Consider the following 25768-nt stretch of genomic DNA (forward strand, 5'->3'; position numbering starts at 1 on the left):
TAAACCATTCACATAGATCATTGGCTGATCTTTATCCACTCACCTGGGCTCCTTAATTTTAATACCCTACCTCACAAAATTCTGCCTATCAGATTTCAGATATTAAGAACTTTAACTGCACAGAATGAAACCAAAATAAAACAGTGTGAGAGAAATACTCAGCAGGTCTTGGTAGCATCTGTGGAGAGAAACAGAGTCAATGTTTGGTGTCTAATATGACTTCTTCAGAACTCAAAGGCACATCTTATTAGGCTCGAATTAAGGTTAATCCTGTCTCTCCACAGCTGCTGCCAGACTTGCTGAGTATTTCTCTCGCACTGTTTTATTTTGGTTTCATTCTGTTGTTTTTCTAACACTCTCTTTTCATTTCAGGTTTTCAGCATTTGCAGTGTTTTGCTTTTATAGAATGATGCCATTATTCCTGGGTCAGCTGTAAAAGGAGCTTTTCAATCTAATGCTGCTATCCAGATCACAGCACTTCAAGTGTATGTTAAACTATTTTTAAATGCGATGAAGACTTCTACTCTACCACCCATTTCAGGCAGGGAATTGTGGACCCCCAAGATCCCTTGGGTATAAACATTCCTCCTCGACTCCACTCTAACCCTTCTGCCATCTCTTTATATCGCTGCCCATGTTTCTCGGCTAAGGGAAATGGGTCTTTTCCATGTACTCTAGCTAGGTCCCTCTTAATTTTGTACATCTCAATTAAGTCTCCTCACAGCTTCCTCTGTTCCCTAGGAGATAACATAGGCTATCCAATTTTCCTTAGAGGTAAGATTCTGCATTCCTGGTAATATCTTATGAATCTCCTCTGAGCACTTCAGTTCAATCGTCACACCTTTCTTGTAATGCAGTATACAATACTCTATATGTGGCCTAATTAAATTTAGTACTTTATAACTCCAGAAGCTTGATGCTATCCAAGACAAAGCAGCCTGATTGCAACTGCCACCTCAAATACCCTCCACTGTTGGCGCACAGTGGCAGCAGGGTATACCATCTGCAATATGCAGAGCAGCCAGTCCCCAAGGCTCCTTTTGACAACCATTTCCAAATCCACAACCTAAGCCAACTAGAAGGGCATTTGCAGCAGGGGCATAGGAACACCATCACCTCTGGGTGCCCCTCCCAGTCACACACCATCCTCTCTTGGAACTGAATCCTTTTCATTGTCTTAATATGGTCGCTTCTCATTCTTCCAAACTCCAGTGAGTGCAGGCCCAACCTACTTAACCTCTCCTCCTAAATAATCCCTTCAATCCTGGGATGAACCTGGTGAACCTCCTCTGGACTGCCTTCACTGTTAATATATCATTTCTTAGATAAGGGGATCAAAACTGTTCACAAACTTCCGGGTATGGTCTAACTCATGCCTTGTATAGATTTAGCAAGAGTTCCCCAATTTTTATACTCCATTTCCTTCAAAATAAAGGCCAGCATTTCATTTGCCTTCCCTTATTACCTGTATTAAATCCCAGTTAGCCCCTCCCTGTGTGTACACACTTGCTTGTTGCAGCATATAATTAGTTTCAACTTTATTAATTTCTGTTCATATATGCAAACTGTATTAAGTCTTTGTCCACATAAAATTACACGGGGGCGGATTTTAACTTTGGTCGGGTTCAGAACAGAGCTTTCCCAATCCGATCTTATAGACATCACCAGATTTAACTCTTCATCAGACTTCCATGAGAAAGGTGAATAGATGGACTGCATATTGGGCAGCGACTCCTAACTCCACTCCTGGCAAGTTTAGCTATCACTTCATCAAAATGACCTGAGCAGCATTTCTTTGTAATAATGAGTATCGTTGTGGCTCAAGTTCTTTCTCCTGTTTACAAAATGTTTTAGGGGGTCAAACATTTAGACAAACCAATTGTCCGATTTGACCATTTAAATCTAGTACTGGGCAATTGTCAATTTTCTGCCCATTTAGGAAGATTAATGCGCAGGAATAGTGAATGCAGCAGTATGGAGAGCTTATTGATAATTAAGTCAACTGGTTTGGCAGCACTGCTGCCTCACAGTGCTTGTTCCCAACTCGATTCACTGTCTGTGTGGAGTTTGCACATTCTCCGTGTCTGCGTGGGTTGCCTCCAGGTGCTCCAGTTTCTTCCCACACAACCAAAGATGTGCAGATGTGGTGGATTGGCCATGTTAGCATGCCCCTTAGTGGACCAGCAAGGTAAATGTGTGGTGTTATGGGGATGGGGCCTGGCTGGGATTGTTGTCGGTGCAGACTCGATGGGCTGAATGACCTCCTTCTGCAATGTTGGGATTCAATGATTCTAAGGTTTTAAAAGTGCAATTGACAGAAGTTGAAATCGTGCTATGCAAAATCTGTAACAAATTAATTCAGAATGAATTGAGGGCAATGAGATTTCATACGAATATATTGTATTTGTCACTAAGATCCAGGGATGTGATTTAGATTTGTTTGTTGTTGTGAGGGGAATAAGCATTTGGGAATTCAATCCACCCAATTGAAAACCAAAATATATTTGGTCAAAATTCAGATAGAGTGAATGGTTAGTTTTAATGACAATCTTGTACAGTATCAAATGCAAACAGAATTGCTTGCTCCATCTTTTTGTTATCATGGTTGACAAATCTTTTCCTGTGTCTGTATTCATTGTGGTGATCAGAATGTTTTTATAAGCCACAGCTTTGTGTTCATTTTATTTTTCACTTTACAGTAGAATTATACATGTTTCTGCAATAAAAATTGGAAAAGTTATCTATTCTAGAGCGAAACTACCTTGTAGCCTGAAGTCTATACAGAGTGGGAATTTTTACAGGCTTAGAGACAGATGGAATAAAGTGGGAAAGTACATGGGGTCCAATTCCAATCATTATATGCTAAGCATTATCCAGCAAAGAGCAGAAAGAGCTGAGATTTCAATCCAGGTATAATCACAAGGAGCAGTGTGGAATCTCATGTAGCTTCATTTAAAATAAACTTGTAGCATCAAAGTGAGACCAGAAAATGAACAGAGGGAAGGAGAAAACATTTAGAAATGGCTCCATAGCTTTGAGCTCTCAAATAGTTTATTTATTAGTGCCACAAGTATGCTTACATTAACACTGCAATGAGATTACTGTGAAAATCCCCTCGTCACCACACTCCGGTGACTGTTCAGGTGCACTGAGGGAGAATTTAGCATGGCCAATGCACCTAAACAATACGTCTTTCCGACTGTGGGAAGCACCCGGAGGAAACCCATGCAAACACAGAGAGAATGTGCAGACTCCACACAGATAGTAACCCAAGCTGGAAATTGAACCCGGGTCCCTGGCACTGTGAAGCAGCAATGCTAACCACTGTGAGGCAATAGTGCTAACCACTGTCACCGAACTGTGACACTGAGTTCAAGGTGGTTTTAGTTACGGGAATACCATAAAGCACAGTTCTGTCATCCACAGTCCTTTCACAGATGCAAGCATCATGGTTCAACAACATTAGAGATTAACTTTTCCATGGATGTTATGAGTTATGATTGGAATCGCTGCCTTCCATTCTTGGAGCTGACCCCATAGGTTCACAGGCAAACTTTATTAACCTAGAGGATGGCAGTGGCATAGTGATATCATCCCTGGGCTAGTAATCCAGAGACCCACCTTTGCCACTGCGTTCGCCAATCCGGAATCGCACCAAAATGAACCTGCTGAATAAACGTCTGAATCGGGCACTCCAGCTGCTGAAGAGCAAGTTCACAGCTTCCAATGGCTCCCTGACTCAGATCAGTGGAGGGGGGAGGAGAGAGGGGGGGGGCCAGATCATCCTTTACTTGCGGAGGGGGAGGAAGAGGAGGCAAGAGTGTGGTCAGCCAATACCGCAGCCTTAACATTAAGTGATGAAATCATGGAGAGGAATGCCACCAATAGCCAGATGCAGTTACGCTCGCATTCATAAATTTAGCCCACAGCAGTCCTGGTCACACAACTGAGACTGCCAGCGTCCCTTGGAATGGGCCACATTGTCCTAAGTCTCTGCCGCAGGAGCCTTATTTGGGTGGCAAACATGGAGGTAGCTTCTTAGTTGGCCACCCCCGACTACCCCTTGTTGGCATGCCCCTGACCTGTATGAGATCAGGACCTGGAAATGGCCTTCCACACCTGTAAATATTTGAAGAGGTGAAGCTCTTATTTATAGGCTCATCTTTTTAAAACAAATGAAAGTGAAGACAACATTTAACGTTGGAATATGATTCCATGTGTATTGACCCAGCGCATCTACACATTCATCATTTGTGAGCATCAAAGTCCTATCAACATGAAAGTGATCAGATAATCTGATTCTGGTATTTTGGTTGAAGGAGAAATGGTTGTCAGGGGAGTGGGAGAAGTGACTATTCTTTGAAGGGATCTTTTACCTGAGCAAGCATCGTTTAACAATTCATAAGAAAGATGGCACTTTCAACAATGCAGCACCCCTTAAGCTATCCACTGACACGGAAATGTGCAGAAGCCTGAGGTAGGGTTTGGACTTCAGTCCTTCTGTGCTTTCCAGAGGTAGTCACCCCTTGCTCCTGTGGTGTCTATTGATGCCACCACAAGAGCAATAGAGTCAAATGCCTTTGGGGAAGTTGAATCTCTGCCCTTTCAATGAAGGATTGGTGTAAGTAAGTGAAACACTTGGGAGGAGAGAGGAATACATTTTGTATGTCTGAGGTATTGGAGTTAGACATTGACTCCTGCCTCTCCTTAAGAACTTGCACTTTGAAATATTACATCTGTTGTAAGCACATAAATAAATAAGAGACTTTAGGAGCCAAGTGATGCTTCACTCAGATTTATTTTGCACAACTGGATTTTTTCTCTCAAAGGCTTTAAAGGTCTCCAGGTATTTATTGTTAAATTGAGGCTGCAGGTGACTGGGGACACAATTTGAACATTTGTATTTTGCTTTAATTCGCTTTCCTCCTTCAGTTTCCTCAATACAGATTGCAGCGATACCTGTAGAGGAAACAAAGAACGTTACAAGAGTTACATAGAGAAGAGACACAACATGGCTCATCTACACTTCCCAAACAGAGTTTGCAGTTCTGCCTTCCCCTCCTCAGCCACAGCCATTTATTCTCACCATACGGAACACCGCTATGCTTCCTGCTGTTTGTTCAGACAGGACTTTCCATTCATTTAGCTTCCTGGGTTTTTTTGAAACTGAATATAATGAATCCCAAACAAAAACGGAAAATGCTGGAAAATCTTGACAGGTCTGACAGCATCTGTGAAGAGAGAATAGAGCCAATGTTTCAAGTCTGGATGACCCTTCCCTCTGTTCTCTCTCCACAGAAAGTGGTAGGTGGCCCAGTGGTTAGCATAACTGCCTTACAGCACCAGGGACTTGGGTTTGATTCCCAACTTGGGTCACCGTCTGTGTAGGGTCTGCACATTCTCCCCATGTCCTCCCACAGTCCGAAAGACGTGCTGGTTTGGTGCATTGGCCTTGGTAAATTCTCCCACAGTGCACCCAAACAGGTGCCAGAATGTGGTGACTAGGGGAATTTCACAGTAACTCCATTGCAGTGTTAATGTTAGGCCTATGTGTGATACTAATAAATAAAGTTTAAATATGAAACAGATGCTGTCAGACCTGCTGGTATTTTCCAACATTTTCTGTTTTTGTCACAGATTCCAGCATCTGTAGTATTTTGCCTTTATCTATAATGAATCCAGTTCCCTGTGATAGTTCTATGCCGCCAGATAATATTGACGAGCTCAGCTTGCCAGGTCATCATTTTTTTTATTTGTTCATGGATCATGGGCATCATTGGCTGGCCAGCATTTATTGCCCATATCTAGTTGCCCTTCAGAAGGCGGTGGTGAGCTGCCTTCTTGAATCACTGCAGACAATGTTCTGTGAGTTGACTCGCAATGTCATTAGGGAGGGAATTCCAGAATTTTGACCCAATAACTGAGAAGGAACAGCAATGTATTTCCAAGTCAGGATGGTGAGTGACTTGGGTGGGAGCTTGCAGGTGGTCGTGTTCCCCTTTATCTGCTGCCCTTGTCCTTCTAGATGGAAGTGGTCATGGGTTTGGAAGGTGCTGTCTAAAGATCTTTTGTGAATTGCTGCAGTGCATCTTGTAGATAGTACGCACTGCTGCTACTGAGCTTAGACGGAGAACAATGTTCTTGTGTACTGTAAGGGTGACAGACTCACGGCACAGACAGAGTCTGGTGTAGCTGGTTATTCTAATTCCACTATCAGGTATATAACCTTGGAACCAACTCAACCCCAAAGAGAAACAGAAAATGCTGGAAAATCTCAGCGGGTCTGACAGCATCTGTGGAGAGAAAATAGAGCCAGCATTTTGAGGCTAGATGACCCTTTGTCAAAGCTGAAATCTGCTCTCCAGGATCATCGGAGGGGGGTGGGGAGCTGAGTTTCTGAGATCTACAACAATTCTCTCTACGAGACTTCCTCATCCAGACTTGAAACATTGGCTCTATTTTCTCTCCACAGATGCTGTCAGACCTGCTGAGATTTTCCAGCATTTTCTGTTTTTGTTTCAAATTCCAGCATTCGCAGTATTTTGCTTTTATCAACCCCAGAGAGACCCTATGTACTAACTTTCCCTGCAAGAAGAATGTTCACTAGTTAATCTGCCTGGGGTCCAGTTACTGGTGAGGTCCTGTGAGGATCCGTGTCAGGGCTATTGCGCTCCAGTGCAAGGATTTAATGAAGACAGCGGGAGTACTATTCTTAAGTTTGCAGATTTCTCAATGATGTCTTCAGAAGTTAAGACTTCATATTAAGTCCACTTTCTTAGTTCTCTTTATTCTCCCTCCTGCTGTTTCATTTGCTTTTTCTTATTCCTACGTTTTGTCACTACATGATTGCTAAATGCTAAGATAAACGAAGAATATGAGGATCTACAAAATAGCTTTTGATATTCTTCAAGAATTTTGATATCCAGTTTGCCAAATTCATGTGTTTTAATAGTTCCATACATTTGGATTTTTTTTGTTCATATTCATATTCCCATCAATGTTTCCAGAAGATATTGAAATCTGCAATTGCATGGGTAAAGTGCCTCGTTTATTCATGTTGACAAATGAGTTACGTGATATAGCACACTCCAAAACATAATAATGTACAAAATCAATGCTTACTTGCAAAAAAAGTGCTACTGAAATGGATCTTAAACTGAAGTTTATGATTGCAACATAAACAAATCGAAAATAATGTGGACTGGTTATGGTCTTCGACGGAATATAGTTGGAGACTCCGGAAGAATCACAATGTCTGCTCAGCAATATTAGAACACAATTGGACATCTTCTTGCATTCAGGGTAGGAATATTCAATTCATATTTTTAACATCCTTTTTCAACAAGGTTGAAGCAAAATGCCCTCCCTTACATTTTTGATGGTGGTGTTGTTCGATTACAACAGCAGAATAATGCTGGCACAAGTTAAAAGATATACCAGGGGTGCTTTATTACTGGCTGTGATCAATTGGCATTATTTTCTCTCCCTACCTGCTATAGTTCCACCCTGTTCTTCAATGAGTGCAATTGCAGCCTCCATCGTGCCTCCAGTCTCAATCCACTGGTCTACCAACAGGATTCGTAAACCTGAAAGCACACAAGTTTTGAAGGTTTTTGATAGGGTATATATTTTTGCCCTGCTCCACCAGCACTCAACACCCTTTACTGAGAGTAGAAGGCATCCTGCAAAAAAATGCTGTGCAGTTAGCTGCTAAGAGTTATCCAAAGTAGCCCAGAGTGGAATTTCCTTCCATTTTCCATCTCCCTTGTGAGTGACTACAACTCACTATGGGCAGCACCGTGGCTTTGGAGCTTGCACTTTCTCTCTGTGTCTCTGTGCGTTTCTGCCGGGTGCTCCAGTTTCCTCCCACAGTCCAAAGATGTGTGGGTTAGGTTGATTGGCCATGCTAAATTGACTCTAGTGTGAGGGGGATTAGCAGAGTAAATATGAGAGGTTATAGGAATAGGGCCTGGGTGGGATTGTGGTTGGTACTGACTCGATGGGCTGAATGGCATCCTCTGTACTGTATAGATTCCATGATATTATATATTCTTTGTTTGGTGCTTCCCCATGGTTTCCCAACTGGTGCCAGTGACTTGCAAACTGAGCAATCACTTCATTCTACATGTCCTGTTCATAACTTTAAATGTGGGCTGCCTTCATTTTTATAATTTTGTAGAATTGGTTTACTTTTAAAAATTGACATCAGCAGGTCACTATGATGGCTGCCGGTGGGCAATGAACTTTTAAAATTTCTGCATTTACTTAAACGTATATCAAGTCTCCGGAAAGTTCCTAATTGAATAAACTTAGGTGAGAGCCTTTCCCTTAAATGGACATTCCCAGGAGAAATTCATCTTTGGACTGCTATTATTTGTGGTTTATCCAAAACTCCAAGTCAATAGACTTCCAGATTTCATATCTCCAGGTTTGAAATTTAACAAAAGAGAACTCAGAGACCAGTTGTCCATAAGTAGGTGTGAATGACTATCATTATTTATTCACTTATTAGTCACAGGCTTACATTAACATTGCAATGAAGTTACTGTGAAAATCCCTCAGTCGCCATACTCCGGCACCTGTTTGCTTACAGTGAGGGAGCATTTAGCATGGCCAATGCACCTAACCAGCACTTCTTTCAGATTGTGGGAGTAAACCGGAGCACCTGGAGAAAACCCACGCAGATACAGGGAGAATGTGCAAACTCCACACAGACAGTGACCCAAGTCAGGAATCAAACCCACATCCCTGGTGCTGTGAGGCAGCAGTGCTAGCCATTGTGCCACTGATCTCCCTTTATGTAGCAATGGCATTTGCATTTCCAAACTGCTCTGTGTGAACAGCAGCAACTGATAAAGTGTGTGAAACTATCTTCAGAAAGTGAGTTCTATCCCCAAAAACCAGGGGAAAACTAGTCAGTCTGCAAAGAACAGCCACTGTAGAGTGCCAGCTGCAGAAAGAGGCAGCAACACCTCAGCCTTTTTAAACCCAGAGACTGTCGCATTTTAAAACTTTCCCAGCTTGATTCCTATTCACTTGTAAAGAAATTTGATCACTTGGCAACAAAAAAATCACAAGTGACTAATTTCATGACCTGCTGAGGGAATCCAGCAATAATCCTGATAATTGACTCCAGCTATTAACTCCTCTCAGCTTCTCCTTTCGGAGTGAAAACTTTAACAGGTTTACAATGACTTATTTTCCTCCAGTAAGCCAAACCATTCTTTTGTTTACATTTTATAAAAGTGCTTTCTTGAACTGTATCTTTCTAGTGTGTGTGTTTGCGTGTTGTGCATGAGTGATGTAGTATTTGGACCTTCAGGGTGAATGGACAAATAAATAATCCTCTTTATTTAACCCCAAGAAAGCTTGCTGCTGTTATTTAAGTTGGCTGCACATACTCCAGGGGCTGCGAAACACACATATCTATTTTAAAAAACACACTGATTACGCAGAGTAAGCGAATGGGAGCAAAGGTTTCAATTCTCTCTTGAGCCTATCTGTAACACTGCCATCAATGAAACAAACAGAAAAGGACAAAAGAGTAGAGAATTGCAGAGGCACCCAGCGCACAACAAGTATGTCAAGGTTGGTAAATTTTATTCTTATTCAGCATGAGAGATATGAATATGCAGTAGGTTATTTATAAATCAATATTATCACATAAGTGGACAATTATAAGGATAGACCATTCTTTTTAAGAGACATTGGTTCCCCCTGAATAATAATTTCGCTTTCATATCAACTCCTGGCTAAAATGCTATTTGTGGCAGCAACAGCAATGTCAATTCAAATGTCCATGGTGCTTTTTAAATTTTTTAAATTCCGTCCTTAACGTTACAAAGGCAATGTTCAGAATGGACCTGGAAAACCCAAATCCATTCCTTGCTTGCTCCCAAAACCAAATTCAAAATCCAACTGAATCCATTTCATCGTCCCCACAGGAGAGACAAATAAGATCCAAGCTGACAAGATAAGACATCGCACCCCATTTTGGGCTTGAACTGATGCTTGATCTTAGCCAAAAGGTGATTCTATTTGAAGAAGAAAAGTAAGTGTCCAACACTTAATATCAATCAGTTCCAGCCAGAAAGAAAATCACATAACCCTTGCAAGTTCTCATTTTGCTCAAGTTAATTTTGACAAGCGATTCATATCTGAAACAGCGACTTGTCTGTTACTTCCATAGATGCTGCCTGCCTGACCAGTGTTTCCAGGGTGGCACTGTGGCACAATGGCTAGTACTGCTGCCTCACAGTGCCAGGGATCCAGGTTCAATTGGCTTGGATCACTGTCTTTGCAGGGTGTACATGTTCTCCCTGTGACTGTGTGAGCTTTTTCCGGGTGCTCCAGTTTCTTTCCACAGTCCAAAAGACATGGAAAGGTGCATTGGCCATGTTAAATTCTCCCTCAGTATATCCGAACAGCTGCCACAGTGTGGCAACTAGGGCGTTTTCACAGTAACTTCATTGTGGTGTTAATGTAAGCCGACTTGTGACACTAATAAATAAACTTTATAATAAACGGCATTTTCCGTTTTTTGTTTCAGAATTCCAACATTGTCAATATTTCACTCACGCAATCATTTGCTTCATTTTCTATTTGTGGGATCTTGCCCTGTATAATGGGCTGCTTTTTCTGCTCACACAAGAGCAATGGCCATGCTTTGAAAGTAATTCATTTTTGTTTTACATCGCTGTATTGATGTAAATTCTTCCCAATATGCTGTTGAAGAGTTTTGCTCATTTACTTCATCTCTTTCTAGACCATGGAGTTTGATCTTCTGTAATCTTTATTGATGGACAAACTCATTCCCTTTACACTTGACACCTGTGCACTCTCTACAACTCCTGGATGCCCTGTTGGCCATTTTATTTTTGAGACAATCATTTTTAAGGGTTTCAGTTTCATATACAAGTCCGATGTCCCGAGGCTAATTTTTAATTCGTATTTGAGAGTTTTTAAACAGTCACAAATAAGGTTTGTTATTGGCTAAAGCTGTGAATCATAGAATCATAGAACCCTACAGTGCAGAAAGAGGCTCTTCAGCCCATCGAGTCTGCACCGACCACAATCCCACCCAGGCCCTACCCCCATGTCTCTACATATTTTACCCACTAATCCCTCTAACCTACACATCCCAGGACATTAAGGGGCAATTTTAGCACAGCCAATCAACCTAACCTGTACATCTTTGGACTGTGGGAGGAAACCGGAGCACCCAGAGGAAACCCACGCAGACACGAAGGGAATGTGCAAACTCCACACAGACAGTGACCCGAGCCAGGAATCGAACCCAGGTCTCTAGAGCTGTGAAGCAGCAGTGCTAACCATTGTGCTACTATGCCACCCACGGTAGCACAGTGGTACGTAATTGGTACGGTACAGTACCATGAATGAATAAATGTCAATTTGGAGTTAACAACTTGGTGATATTTAATCTTCAGTCATTTGAAATCATTTAGCTTACCTTCTTCTTTGCTGAAAAACATACACTTGAACTGTACAAAATCACTTTTGCCTGGCTGCAATTAGTTCAGGATATAACTGTGAAGTTTAAATTACATTACTCGTTTCCTATGTTGAAATTGTGCCCTGATTCTATTATGACCTTGTGAGTAGTGGGTACAGTACTGTGATGGTTAATCACTGGACCAGTAGACCTGGTCTGGCCAGTAACCCGGGAAAAGTTAGCTCAAAGCCCATGATGGCAATTTGAGACTTTGAATTGAGTTGGAAACTCTGGAGAAAAAAATAAATGAGTTGACGAAGTTATCAAATTTTCATTAAAAACTAGCAGTTGGGGCTTGTTAATGTCCTTTAGAGAAGAATATCCAATGTTATTAGCAGCGCCGGATTTAGGCATAAGTTAAACAAGCTACAGCTTAGGGCCTCATAATCTGCAGGAGTCTCACAAGATTTCACAAGGTTGACAATGAAGAGAACATTTAGGACAGGACACCAGAAAAGAAAAAGAAAGCACCAGTGCAAAGAGCAACTCAAAAAATTACCAAAGGTTGACAGTTACTTTACCCCAGAAACAGATAAGGATCCACAAACCCAAGGTGATCAGCAAAGTCCAAAACAATCACAGCCTAGTACCTTTGCTACTGAGACAACAGAGTCTGGAATCTCAGCTAAGGAAAACTACAGGGGAACTGAAACACTTCCATGCTTATGTCATAAGAACATAAGAACATAAGAAATAGGAGCAGGAGTAGGCCATCTGGCCCCTCGAGCCTGCCCCGCCATTCAATAAGATCATGGCTGATCTGTTGTGGCTCAGCTCCACATTCCCGCCCTCTCCCCATAACCCTTAATCCCCTCTCTTATCAAAAACCCATCAACCCGCGTCTTAAAAACATTTAGCGAGGTAGCCTCCACCACTTCAACGGGCAGAGAATTCCAGAGATTCACCACCCTTTGAGTGAAGAAGTTCCTCCTCAACTCCGTTCTAAACCGTCCCCCCTTTATCTTGAGGCTGTGCCCCCTAGTCCTACTGTCCTTTCTGAGCGGGAAGAGTCTCTCCACCTCTATCCTATCCATCCCATTCATCATCTTATATGTCTCAGTGAGATCTCCCCTCATTCTTCTAAACTCTAACGAGTACAAGCCTAGTTTATTCAGCCTCTCCTCATAGCTCAACCCCCTCAACTCCGGCATCAGCCTAGTAAACCTCCTCTGCACTCCCTCCAAGGCCAAAATATCCTTGCGTAAGTACAGCGCCCAAAACTGCACACAGTACTCCAGCTGCGGCCTCACCAATGCCCTATACAGCCGCAGCAAGACCTCCCTACTTTTATATTCAATCCCCCTCGCTATGAAGGCCAGCATCCCATTCGTCTTCCTGACCACCTGCTGCACCTGCAAGCTGGGTTTTTGCGACTCATGCACAAGGACCCCGAGGTCCCTCTGCACCGTCGCCTGCTGCAGTTTTTCTCCACATAAGTAATAATCCTTCCTACCATTATTCCTACCAAAGTGGACCACCTCACACTTGCCAACATTAAATTCCATTTGCCAGTTCCTGGCCCATTCGCCCAGCCTATCTAGATCCTTCTGCAGACTCTCCACACCCTCCGCACAATTTGCCTTTCCACCAATCTTGGTGTCATCAGCAAATTTTGACACCATACACTCAGTTCCCTCCTCCAGATCATCTATATAAATGGTAAATAGCTGAGGCCCCAGCACCGACCCCTGAGGCACTCCACTAGTCACCAACTGCCAATCCGAATAGCACCCACTGACCCCCACTCTCTGCCTCCTATTTGACAACCAATCCTCTATCCACGCTAACACCCTACCCCCAACTCCATGTCCCTCGACCTTCTGCAATAACCTCTTGTGAGGCACTTTGTCAAACGCCTTCTGAAAATCAAGAAAGACCACATCCACCGGCTCTCCTCTATCCACCGCCCTAGACACATCCTCATAGAACTCCAGTAAATTTGTCAGACACGACTTCCCCTTAACGAAACCGTGCTGCGTCTGCTCTATCAAGCAGTTCCCTTCAAGATGTCAAACAGAATTATCCAGGAAAAGAACAAATTTGCCACAAAGATCTGTATCAAATCATCTTCCAAGAAAAGATTCATTTAGTTTTCCCTAATGTGGAAGCAATATTACAACTACTCTTATGTCTGATGGTAACAAATTGTTCAGGAGAAAGGTAATTTTCGCAGCTGAAGAGAATCAAAAATGAATTGAGAGCAACCATGTCTCAAGACAAACTGCCTGTACTTAGCATCATGTGCATAGAAAGCGATAAACTGCGTAGCATATCATTTGAGGACATAATTCATGATTTTGCTTTTGAGAAATCAAGAAAGAAAATGTTTTAAGTTGCATCTGATATCAATTTTCTGATTTTGCAAATGATTTCATTATTACTTATATTAATAAAAGTGATCCTGATTACTTATTCTGTCAGCATTTTGTATATATATTAATGTATCTTAAAATTATTTTTAAAATTACATTTAAGTATTGTTTCCAGGATATACTATATTATAATCTATGAGAGAGATCAAGCCAGCCAAATGATAAATATGTAATCAGTAAATGCATTCAACTGAAAATAATTTGTATTTTTCACTTTAAATACCTTGCTATTAAATAATTAAAAGCCATAACTATGTTTTCAATTTTTTTGTGGCGACCCAAGGTCCAGTTTTGGTATGCACCTTTGTGAGACCTTTCGGTGTAACTTTTTAACCAGGGGCCTCCAAGCTTTATATAGCTTAGGACCTCACCAAGTCTAAATCCGGCACTAGTTATTAGATTCATGAATGGGAGACGAACAGAGGGATAGAACTCACGTATCAGCACATTCTTGGTGGACCTAAGGGCTTGTTCCTGTGCTGTATTTTTCTCTGTTTCCTTTGTTTTATTAGCCGACCTGATGTGGATATTACAGCATCAACATGGTTGACTTTTAACTGTCCTGTGAAATGGCCTAGCAAACCAGTTAGTTCACGGCAACCGCAGATCTGCAATATTTACCAATCTTGTCACATCCCAAGAGTGAAACATGAAATGATATATCATCAAACACCAACCTGGTTTAACCACATCAGTGCGCATTTCCATAATTTTCTGTCGACCTGTGTAGTCAGAGTAGGGTTTGCTCTTTGTTTCTATACAGCTGTGACCCTCTTTCCGGATCGTCAAGAACCCTTTCCCAAGACGGTGGGCTATAGCTGCTCCTAAAATTGCAAAATAGCAGATTTGGATCTCGTGAGTGTTTGGTAAAATATTAACGCAAATATTCTCCTCCTCTGTTGAAGGCATGGACTCCCAGGTAGGCACATTCCTACAATATGGATATTCTCCATATGAAGGCTGCCTTAGGAAAACAGCCAGCATAATCAAGGACCCCACGCACCCTGGATGGATGAAAGATGGGGCTTTAAAACTATTGGACTGATTCTGAATGTATACTCCTGTCAATCAATGCTTCAATCTGGAGCAGTGTCTTGTTAAAATCAACCCTTCAGTATCAATGACTGTATCCTTCTGTATAGCAGAAAAACATTATGTATATGGGTTTCTGAAGAAGCCTAAAAGCTCAAAAGGCCAAAAATAAAGAACATACTGCTCATTTCTGGCTGATTGCTGTTAACCTCCTTCTCCTAGACCCAACTGGCTTAACTTGAATTTGGAGGAGAACAGCAATGCAAATAAATTTGATATTTAATGGAACTGTGAAACAACCTGAACACAAACTCTAATTTTACCTGGGACTGAAACTATCTAGAATACGAGCTATAGCACCCTATCCCCATAACCCCATGTATTTACCCCATAAATCCCCCTAACCAACACATCTTGGGACACCAAGGGGCAGTTTAGCATGGCCAATCCACCTAACCTGAACATTTTTGGATCTTGGGAGGAAAGTGCAGCACCCAATGGAAACCCATGCAGACATGGGGAGAACATGCAACCTCTACTCAGACAGTCACCTGAGGTTGGAATTGAACCCAGGCCCCTGGTACTGCGAGGCAGCAGTGCTAACCATTGTGCCGCCATGCCACCTCTGCTGGTGAAAGTGGAATTACTTATTGGAAGCAGGAATAGATGAGATTCTTGGGGAAATTCTATGTGCCTGTGATAGTGGTGCACTGCTCACTGGCCACCAATCTATGTCAAAACACATTGCCCATGACGACTGAACCATTAGAATGAATGGATAGCCAATCACAGACAAAACGCACATATATCTAATGGCAGAAGATGATGCTTGGCACATTATTGAAACATGACTCCGACATATTTAAATTGATTTTGTAATAATGTGTTCAATCTAAAGGAAAAAGAAACTTTGGAAAAACTAAGCTTGTGCTAAAAGACTAAACCCTCCAAGAATTTTAATATGTTTCCATCAAACAAATGCAGCAACCTTGTTATAACAGCGTGGTACAAATCTTTAATCCAACTTCTTTCAAAGAAGGAAAAAGAAATCAGGATTAAGCCGCAGGAATGAGGACAAACTTTATGCAAACAAATACTTAATATATCCTTTCAGAAATGTTTTATATAAGAAGCCCAGGCATTTAATTTAACCTCATAATAGGTTATGGTAACATTGCCGAATAGGGGCTTTGCTAATGGGATTTAATGGCACATCTTACTTCCGAATTTCTACCAGCAGTTGATAGATTGAACACAATAGTAGATGCAGGAGTCTTATTACTAGATAATGTGATGGATATAATTGACTTGCTGGATGGAGGTCTAAAGCTAACAATGTAACCAAGGTGTTCAGCACACTCCTATGTAGAAGGCAGGCTCAAAGTATGTCTGACCAAAGGTTTTGCGTTAAAACAGGCTCCCACCATAAAATCATCTTAATCTCTCTCTCTTCCTTTAAGATTCTCATTAATGTCTACATTTCTGACTAAGCTTTAGCTCATCTATTTTAATATCTTCTTAAATGGCTCAATGTCTATTAACACTCCTGTGAAGTACCTTGGGACATTTTCCACATTAATGGCCACTATATACATCCAACCAAGGAAGATAAAGCAGCTTGCTTCATTGGCCACCCCATCCATAAACAATCACTCCCTCCAACACTGGTGCACTAGCAGCCGTGCGTACCATCTATAAGATGCACTGCAGGAACTCACTAAGGCTCCTTAGGCAGCACCTTCCAAATGCAGAATAGCTACCACCTAGAAGGACAAGGGCAGAAGGCACATGGGAACACCACCACCTGGAAGTTCTCTGTCACTCACCACCCCGACTTGGAAATATATCACTATTGCTTCATTGTTGCTGGGTCAAAATCCGGAAACTCCCTCCTTAACAGCAGTGTGGGTATACCTACACCACAAGTATAGCAGTGGTTCAAGAAGGCAGTTATTTGTCATTTTCTCATGGGCCATTTGGGATAGGCAATAAATGCTGGCCCAGCCAGTGATGCCCACATCCCAAGACTGAATACAATTTTTAAAAATACCGTTATTGAGTAAAAACTAATAAACCAGTATACATCACAGATTCACGGGAGCTGCGTAGCTGTGATACCAGAGTCGTTCAGGGTTCAAATTCCATCATAGTACATTGTGAAATTTAATTCAGTGTCTGCTAATTTATGGGCTAACACCACAACAAATGATCATGAAAGCTAAAGTAAAGTAAAGTTTATTTATTAGTCACAAGTAAGGCTTACATTAACAGTGCAATGAAGTTACTGTGAAATTCCACTAGTTGCCACACCCCGGCACCTGTTCGGGTCAATGCATCTAACCAGCACGACTTTAAGATTGTGGGAGGAAACCCACACAGATGCGGGCAGAATGTGCAAACTCTACACAGACAGTGACCCAAGCTGGGAATCGAACCCGGGTCCCTGGCCCTGTGAGGCAGATGTGCCACTGTGCCACCCATTTTTGAATTAAAAGCAGAAAATGTTCAGCAGCTGGAGAGCGAAACAGAGTCATCCTTTCAGCTTCCTTCAAAATGAAGGATAAAAGCCAACAGATTGCTCTAAAAAGGCATCTGATTGTCTAATGTCCTTTGGCAAAAGGATCCTGCAACCTTCCCTACTCTGAACAGCCTTCATGTGATTCTAACGCCAATCTGTGTATTTGGTCCTTAATGCCCCCATAAATGCTGCTATGAATGGACAGTATACAGCTTTCACATGTTCCTCCAAGAAACAAATGTAAGGATGTGCACGTTGCTGTGTCTCACAGCAAATGGTCTACCATCTAATAGAGCTATTCTAAGTGAGTTAGTCTAAGCATTTTGTTGCTGGCTGCTAAGGATGTCTATCACACTGTGAGTTCAGCCTGTCAGGCGGTCAACCAAGGTTTATCCTTAAACTCGTTAGCAAATAACAAAAACCCAGTGCGGTTATTCTTTGTTGAACATCTAAGATTTTAGTCAATAATACATAAGAGTTTCCATTGTTTCAAAGTGACTGAAATGTGTATTAGTGAGCTGAGTGACTAACTAACATGACAACTGACCTGGTATCAACCCCATCTTAATGCTGAGACAATGCTGAGTTTAACATTATCGAGATGTTTTAATTTTAAACCAGTCCAGGTAAGACCATTAATTTGTTATAATCTCAATGTTATGCATATACCTAATATGAAGCCCATGGCATCAATCCCAGCCACGATGTCGATGGTGTCATTCAAGAAAGGCTGGAGCAAGTCTTCAATGCAGTCTTTAAAAGCCTTAAAAATAAATAAAAGATGACATTTGAACCATCGTGGTGGACACAAAGGCAAATGTTACATCAAAGTTGATCTTTATGTGAAACACTTTATGAACTTCAATTTAATTTCTCATATTCTTCATTGAAGTAGTTTTGCTGTAGGTAGGAATATAAGAGCAGTGATAGGACATTTAGTCCAATGACTCTGCTCAGCCCTTCAGCAGTTGCTGAATTCCGTAGTGCCAATTTACCCACTTGCACTTGCCCACCTTTTCCTCTTAACCCTATCCCATTCTTCCTTTTCCAATAACAACTCAGTTCCCTCTTGAGTGACTCAACTGAACTGCCTCCACCTCACCCTCAGGCAATGCACTCCAGATCCTAACCACTCACTGCATGAAAATGTTTTTCCTCAAAATCCCGTTGCTTTTTCCATACTAAATTCAAAGGAAAATCTAACTGAGAGCAAAGGCTGGAATTTGCATGAGAGAGTTCTAACTTAGCCATCTTAAGGTGTGTAAAAACCCCATGGAAAATGGCATTATTTTCGCTATTATCGCCAAACTATTAATCCAGAAACTCAACTAATATCCTGGGGATCCAGGTTCAAATGCTGTCATGGCAGATGGTGGAATTTGAATTCAGTTAAAAAAATCTGGAATTAAGAATCTACTGATGACCATTGCCAAATGTCAGAAAAACACATCTGGTTCACTAATGCTCTTTTTGGGAAGGAACATCTGGCATCCTTTCCTCCAGTGAAAGTCCACTACACATTTCGGCTAGTCCATTACTCTGTTACCTGTCATTCAGTCAATTTTGTATCCATGTTGCTCATGTCCCCCTTACATTTCATGAGATAGAACTTTTTCCACAGATCTGTTGAGCATTATTTTATCAAATAGTTCATAAGTTCATAAGATATAGGAGCAGAATAAGGCCATTTGGCCCATTGGGTCCACTCCGCCATTTGACCATGGCATATATGCCCCTCATTCCCATTTTCCTGCCTTCTCCCCATAACCCTTCAACTCATTACCGACTAAAAATCTGTCCAACTCCTTAAATTTACTCACTGTCCCAGCGTCCACCACACTTTGGGGTAGCAAATTCCACAGATTCACAACCCTTTGGGAGAAGTAGTTTCTCCTCAACTCTGTTATAAATTTGCTACACCTTATCCTAAGATTACAACCTCTTGCCCTAGAATGCCCCACAAGAGGAAGAATTCCTTCTATCTCTACATTATCTATACCTTTTATCATCTTATCAAATGCTTTCTGGATATCCATGTACACCATCTCAATAGCATTACCCTGATCAACCTTCTCCAGTACTTCATCAAAACTTCCAGCAAGTTACTTAAACGCAACTAGTCCTCATCAAATCCATGCCCACTTTCCTTAATTAACCTTCATTTGCTCATTTGTCCAAATGACTATGAATTTTCTTAAAATTACCGGCCCATCACTTACAAGCTCCAAGGCATTGTACTGAGGGAGGGGGTACCCCAAAGATGCACCGGGGAGGGGGCACCCCAAAGGTACACCGGGGGCTCCCCCTCCCCTTACCCAGAGATCCCCATGTAAGGATTGCATGGCAATTTCCCGGGAAATTCAAACTTCCTTTGGGCATCACCCTGCAATGAAAAACCATCCGAAATTGCAAACTTTGGCTGGTTCCTATTGCCCTGCAGAAATAGTTACCAGAAAAACATTACAAGAATTAAAACCACCTCTAACTTCTGGGTAATGTTACTCCTGATGCAGCATGTCATTGAGTCTGCCTACCTGTTGGTTACAATATAGTCTGGATGGATCAAGCCAGGCATACCGTGGGCCCTTTACATTGGGTGCCATGAGAGCTAAGTACCAACTCTTCCCGCGTTCTTGTGGGATAGTTAATACTTCCATGCTGGAGAAAAAAAAACAAATTAAAAAAAGGTCAAAGAGCAACCAATGTACATAAAAATTACAGATCATTTTATCTAACAGGTCTACACCAGAGCATATGCCCCACATGATCTTCCTCTCACCTTGCTCTTCACTATTGACATATCAGTTTATTCCTATAAAATAAAATGTAATTTTGCTTTATGGAAGCTCCCACAACACAAGGAATGTGTTTTAAATCAGTGTGCATTACAGTATTTAAATCTTCTCTTCATTCCCTAATTCCAATAAGTTTCTATTAGTGTCATAGCATCATAGAGGTTTACATCATGGAAACAGGCCCTTCGGCCCAACTTGTCTATACCAGCCCCTTTTTACCACTAAGCTTGTCCCACGTGCCCACATTTGGTTCATATCCCTCGATACTATTCTTACCCATGTAACTGTCGAAATGCTTTTTAAAAGAAAAGATTGTATCTGCCTCTATTACTATCTCTGGCAGCTTGTTCCAGACACTTACCATCCTTTGTGTGCAAAAATTGCCCCTCTGGACCTTTTGTATCTCTCCTCTCTCATCTTAAACCTATGCCCTCTAATTTTAGACTCCTCTACCTTTGGGAAAAGATGTTGACTGTCTAGCTGATGTATGCCCCTCATTATTTTATAGACCTCTGTGAGATCATCCCTAAGCTCCTACGCTCCAGGGAAGAAGTCCCAGTCTATCCAGCCTCCCCTTATAACTCAAAACATTAAGTCCTGATAGCATCTTAATAAATTTTTTCTGCACTCTTTCTAGTTTAATAATGTCCTTAATCTTAATGTCTGCACTTTGTCATCTTCCTGGTAGGCCCACGCATACCTGACTCCTCCTCCTCTTCCTCAGGGGTTACTATTTGTGTTTTTCCTTCTTCCCTTTCAAGTATTGGAACAAGACCATCAGCAACTGAATCTTTCCTCATGTCCGTTATAAGGAAAGCATCTCCGTGACTAATAGTAATCACTTGTGAAACCAAAACTAGATAGTGAGCAAAATATTGGCCCTTCCTTGGGTAAAGATTAACAGCATCTGATCGACTCCTGTGCCTGAGTACTGCTTTAGTAATGCCTGTGTGTCAAAAGTTGTAACCTAATCTAGGGTCAGCTGCAAAAATAAGTTAGCTCCACCCATGAAGCCTGAAATAGGCCTTGAGGCTGCGGTCAAGACTGCCTTGGCTATTAAGGATAATACTGTAATGCACACTCATATCCCTCGCTACTATATAAAAAGAAAGAATAACATACTGTTTCTTAACATTGGACATGGCAGGAATTACTTGACCAAGTCTTTCAAACTATTTTGCATCTTATAAGCAAATCCAAACCCAGACAGTTTGAGGGAAGCTGCAAAACCCATTGCATTATAAGGCGAAGGACTCGAATTAGTCAGCCTGCTGTGTTTGTATTTCCACTGGTGACACTCCGACAATAGTTGCCCAGGAAACTGGACCTAACTCAGCAGATTCATTCTGTTGTATTGGTCAATATGAGGCCCTCCAGCAGGCTCCCTGTACAGATCATCTAAAAGATGCAGCCCCAAGATAGAGGCATGCTCTCCAAACTTATTACACATAAAATTAAAATAGCTCTTTCACACCTACGCTAACATTGTATCGCAGAATCACACAGAGTCACAGAATTGTTACAGCACAGAAGGAGGTCATTTGGCCCATCATGTCTGTACCATCTCTCCAAACAAGCATCATGACCTACTGCCATTTCCTACCATTTCCCTGCACCCCTATATGTTGTTTCTATTCAAAATAATCATCTAATGCTCCCCCTTGAGTGTCTCAGTTGAACCTGCCCCCACCACAATTCCAGGCAGTGCATTCCAGACCCAAACCACTTGCTTTATGGAAAAGGATTTTTCTCATTTGCTTTTTTTGCAAATCATTTTAATTCTGTGCTCTATCATTCTTGATCCTTATCCGAATAAGAACAGTTTCTCCCCAGCAACTCTATCCAGTCCCCTCATGATTTTGAGCATCTCTACCTCTGGAGGATGTTATAGTCGGGGTTACTCCCCTTTAAGAGAGTGGGTCAGATGATTCAGGCTAGATGCTCCACCCAGGGTAGAGCTTGGGGGGAGTCAGTCTTGGACTGACCTTGCTGCTGTTAAGATGTTCAATAAATCATTCCATGTTCAAATTATACTAACTGTAATAAATCCTCAGAGACAGAAATCTGTTCACCAAAACCCCTTTATCCACAAGTCTGACAACAACATACAGAGTGATTTCAGTTAGCAGCCGATACTAGGAGTTCCAGAGGAACTGACACGCCTGGTTAAATACAAAGCAAGAGGCTCCTTGATTGGCCCATCAATTTGGCCCTTAATCAGGGACATCTTTTTGTGTTATGGACACCTTTTTATGGGTCCATAGTCAGGGAGTTCATATTCTAACAGGCCCACCTCAATTGCCTGATTAAAATGATTACACCGACTTACCTCGTGGTCTTTTTATAGTCTATAATTAGACCCCAAATATAAGAGAGAGAAGTTCCTCTATGGGGTGGCCTGCAGCTAGAGCAGAATTCTGTCTCTAGTGCCAGTCTCCCATCTTTTAGAAGAAGGCCTCCAGGCAACTGCACACTTCCCCAACACCACAGGGAAACTGGAGGCTGACTGGAAAATTCTAGTCAGCCTCTGACAATAGGCCTTGGTAGGTTGTTGATCAAATTGAATTGGCTACCACCACTTGCAGGCAAGTAGCCTTTCCACCAGCATCTGACCCCATTCCATCTCCAAGAACAGGACTCAGGGCAGAATGGTGCCATGAAACCAACATGCTGACTATTTCATGCACCCGCCTGCCCAGCTGCCATTTCTGACCCAATTGGAACCTAATAAGGCAGCCCTGAAAAGTACATTAGAATATTTAATTCTGTGTAAGGTAATGTACAGAAAGTGAAGTAATGAGAGGGAAAGAAAGATGGAATTAACAGAGGTTGAAATGAAACATTATTAGAAATTATTTTAATTTTTAATTATTTTCACATCTCCAACAACAATTCAAATCTGAAGGATTGAGACTCCACATTTGAAAAGGTAAATTTTCAGCACCAGTGAGGTTGTTTGATAGCAATTAAAACTTAACAAAAAGTTAAACATGAGGCCCAAGCTTTTTCTGGCATCTTGACAGGGTATCTAGCTTTTATTAAGCTAGCAATTCAAATCAGCGATTTAAAAAATATACTAGTCTTGATGGAAGAAATCCTTGAAAACACTTTGTCAAAATGTCTGGAAAACAGCATAAAGATCATTTCTTACTGAACTCCCAGTGGAGAAACTGAAGAATTAGTAGACAGTGCTCAGAATAAATGTTTACTTTGCACAATAACTGCAGGTTTTAAAGTTTTAAGTTTATTTATTGGTGTCACAAGTAGGCTTATGTTAACTCTGCAATGAAGTTTCTGTGAAAATCAGTCGCCACACTGCGGCGCCTGTTAGGGTACTCTGAGGGAGAATTTAGCACGGACAATGCATCTAACCAGCACGTTGTTTGGACTGAGGGAAGAAACCGGAGCACCCAGAGGAAACCTACGCAGACATAAGAGAAAATACAGACTCCACAGAGACAGTATCCCAAGCCAGGAATCGGACCCAACTCCCTGGCGCTTTGAGTCAGCAGTTTAGTTTGAAAATATGAAACAAGTACAACACAGCCTCCACCCCCCCTTACCAAATATTGCTGAAAAGTACTTTCTATTTTTTTGGTTGACACTCTGTCCATCGTTTATCACCTTCAGCTCCCGTTCTTAATGAAGGTAAAGGTGACTTACCTTCCTGACTGTTGATTATGCCACATTTCGGTCTTTCTCCGTTCTTATAAACTTAACCCCAAGGAAAGTTTGATTCACAAATTAGTGGCTATTTGGAGCTTCTTCGGACAGAGCTTTTCAGTCCTGGACTTTGTGCAGCTGCCCGTTATAGATCATTAACCCGTGAAGTCTTGCCATAAGGTCAAGGTACTCTGACAAACAGGTTATGCTCTGAATGAACTCCTAACAGATCCAAGCCTTGTTGATCAATAGTTTGTAAACTCCAGGTTACAGATTGTTGGGCAGCAGTGTGAAATTCCGTGTCTGAATGTACTCTGCCGATGTGAGCCTATAATTTCAACAGAGTCCCCTTTGGCACTGTCCTGCTAACTGTTCCTTAGGTAATTCATCCAGCTGCTTATTGGCATTCTCAGCAGAGTATAATTTCAACAGACTGGAGACTCTAAACCTAACCTTCCTGATTCCATTACCAATGGAATATAAAAAGAACACAACAAGAATGCCAGAACAATCTGCCTGGTCTGTCCACTGCAGTCCAGAATGTAATCAGCCCATTCGCAGTCATGGGAGTTTGCGCATTCTCCCCGTGCTCGCGAGGGTTTTCTCCGGGTGCTCCAGTTTCCTCCCACACCCCAAAGATGTGCTCTTAGGCTGATTGCTGTAACAAATTGTCCCTAAATTAGTCTCGCCTCAATCTGGTTTCCAATGTGGAGTGCCATAAGCGTAGACAAAGGTCATGGGTGGAAGAGGGAACTCACAATGTTAAAATGGCGGTGCGGGCTCGTTGGGCCGAAGGGCCTGTTTCCCGTGCTGTGTTGTTCTTTGTTCTTTATGTTCTTTGTCATTTTTTTGGAGAGTGATGAGTTGTGCGCTGATCCTAGAGGGAGAGGAGTGGGAGGGATTGAGCCTAAACAGAGGGGTAAGCACGGCTGCGAAACAATTGGGCACCATTTTGAAAGGGCTCCTCACTCTCACAGTGCATTGGGAGACCTCCTTCCTCCCCCCATGACATTGGGAGCACAACCTGCCGCATTGGTAATATGTTTTCCCATACACTCCCCAACATGGGTCACCGATATCAGGGCATTAGGATCTCCCAATATTTCCCCTTTCATAACCTGGACATAACCCTCCCGTCATGCTCCTCCCTTGCATGAACACCCCCCTTTCATTCTCCATACCTGTACAAACTCTCCTGCTTGGCTCCTCCTGCATAGTTCCCCATCATAAGACCTGCTCAGTCCCCATCCACACTCAGGCTCCACCCTCACAGATTGCTGATTAGAATGCAAGTCTTTACACCTAACCTGCTATTCTAGTCTTACAGAAGCCAACAATGTGAGTGGAAGGAGCATTAAGCCCAGGTTAAAGAGATATGTATTGTCTCCAGACAGTACATCTGCCTGTATCTGTAAACTGTCTGTGCTGTTATATGCTCCGTCTGAGGCTAGAACTCTCCATTCGCCTGACGAAGAGGCAAACCCCGAAAGCTTACGCGTTTACTCTCAAATAAATCGGTTGGACTTAAACCTGGTGTTGTCAGACTTCTTACGGTGTTTACCCCAGTCCAACGCCAGCATCTCCGCATCATGATACACAAGAACAGCAGCTTAAAAGAAGAATTAACAACAAAACTGATGAAATTCTTGAAATTCAGTCCAGTCTGAACATCTGGGATGGTATGATAAATGTGGATGAGCAAATCCTGACTTTAAAATCAGGAAAGAGGAATTCTATGTAACAGATTGACAATCTAACGAGTGAATTGAAAGGGTGCAAAAAGTAACCAGTGACCATAGAAGAAAGATTCTGAAGGGAAATGAATGTTCAAGAAAAATTAATTCTGCAGGTAACTCTGAAACAAATCAACTCAATT

At 42.0% G+C, this 25768-nt stretch overlaps 1 protein-coding gene across 2 annotated transcripts; it reads right to left on the reverse strand.

Annotated features, from left to right (window-relative positions):
- Window positions 1-4779: 4779 nt before the first annotated feature.
- Window positions 4780-24015, reverse strand: LOC145357377 (adenine phosphoribosyltransferase). Of its 2 annotated transcripts, none has more exons than XM_080210695.1 (6): window positions 23893-24015; window positions 19969-20092; window positions 18104-18197; window positions 14562-14708; window positions 7491-7586; window positions 4780-4959 (listed from the first exon to the last, which is right to left on the reverse strand). In XM_080210695.1, exons 1-6 carry the CDS (start codon window positions 23916-23918, stop codon window positions 4787-4789), a joined length of 660 nt encoding a protein of 219 aa, XP_080066821.1. In that variant the 5' UTR covers window positions 23919-24015; the 3' UTR covers window positions 4780-4786. The 2 variants fall into 2 exon arrangements, with proteins under 2 accessions (XP_080066821.1, XP_080066822.1); XM_080210696.1 differs by lacking the exon at window positions 23893-24015 and adding an exon at window positions 20930-21172.
- Window positions 24016-25768: the final 1753 nt, after the last annotated feature.

This window comes from Carcharhinus amblyrhynchos, chromosome 23 (assembly GCF_965287045.1).
Source record: "Carcharhinus amblyrhynchos chromosome 23, sCarAmb.v2.hapA, whole genome shotgun sequence".
In the NCBI taxonomy this organism is placed as follows: domain Eukaryota; kingdom Metazoa; phylum Chordata; class Chondrichthyes; order Carcharhiniformes; family Carcharhinidae; genus Carcharhinus; species Carcharhinus amblyrhynchos.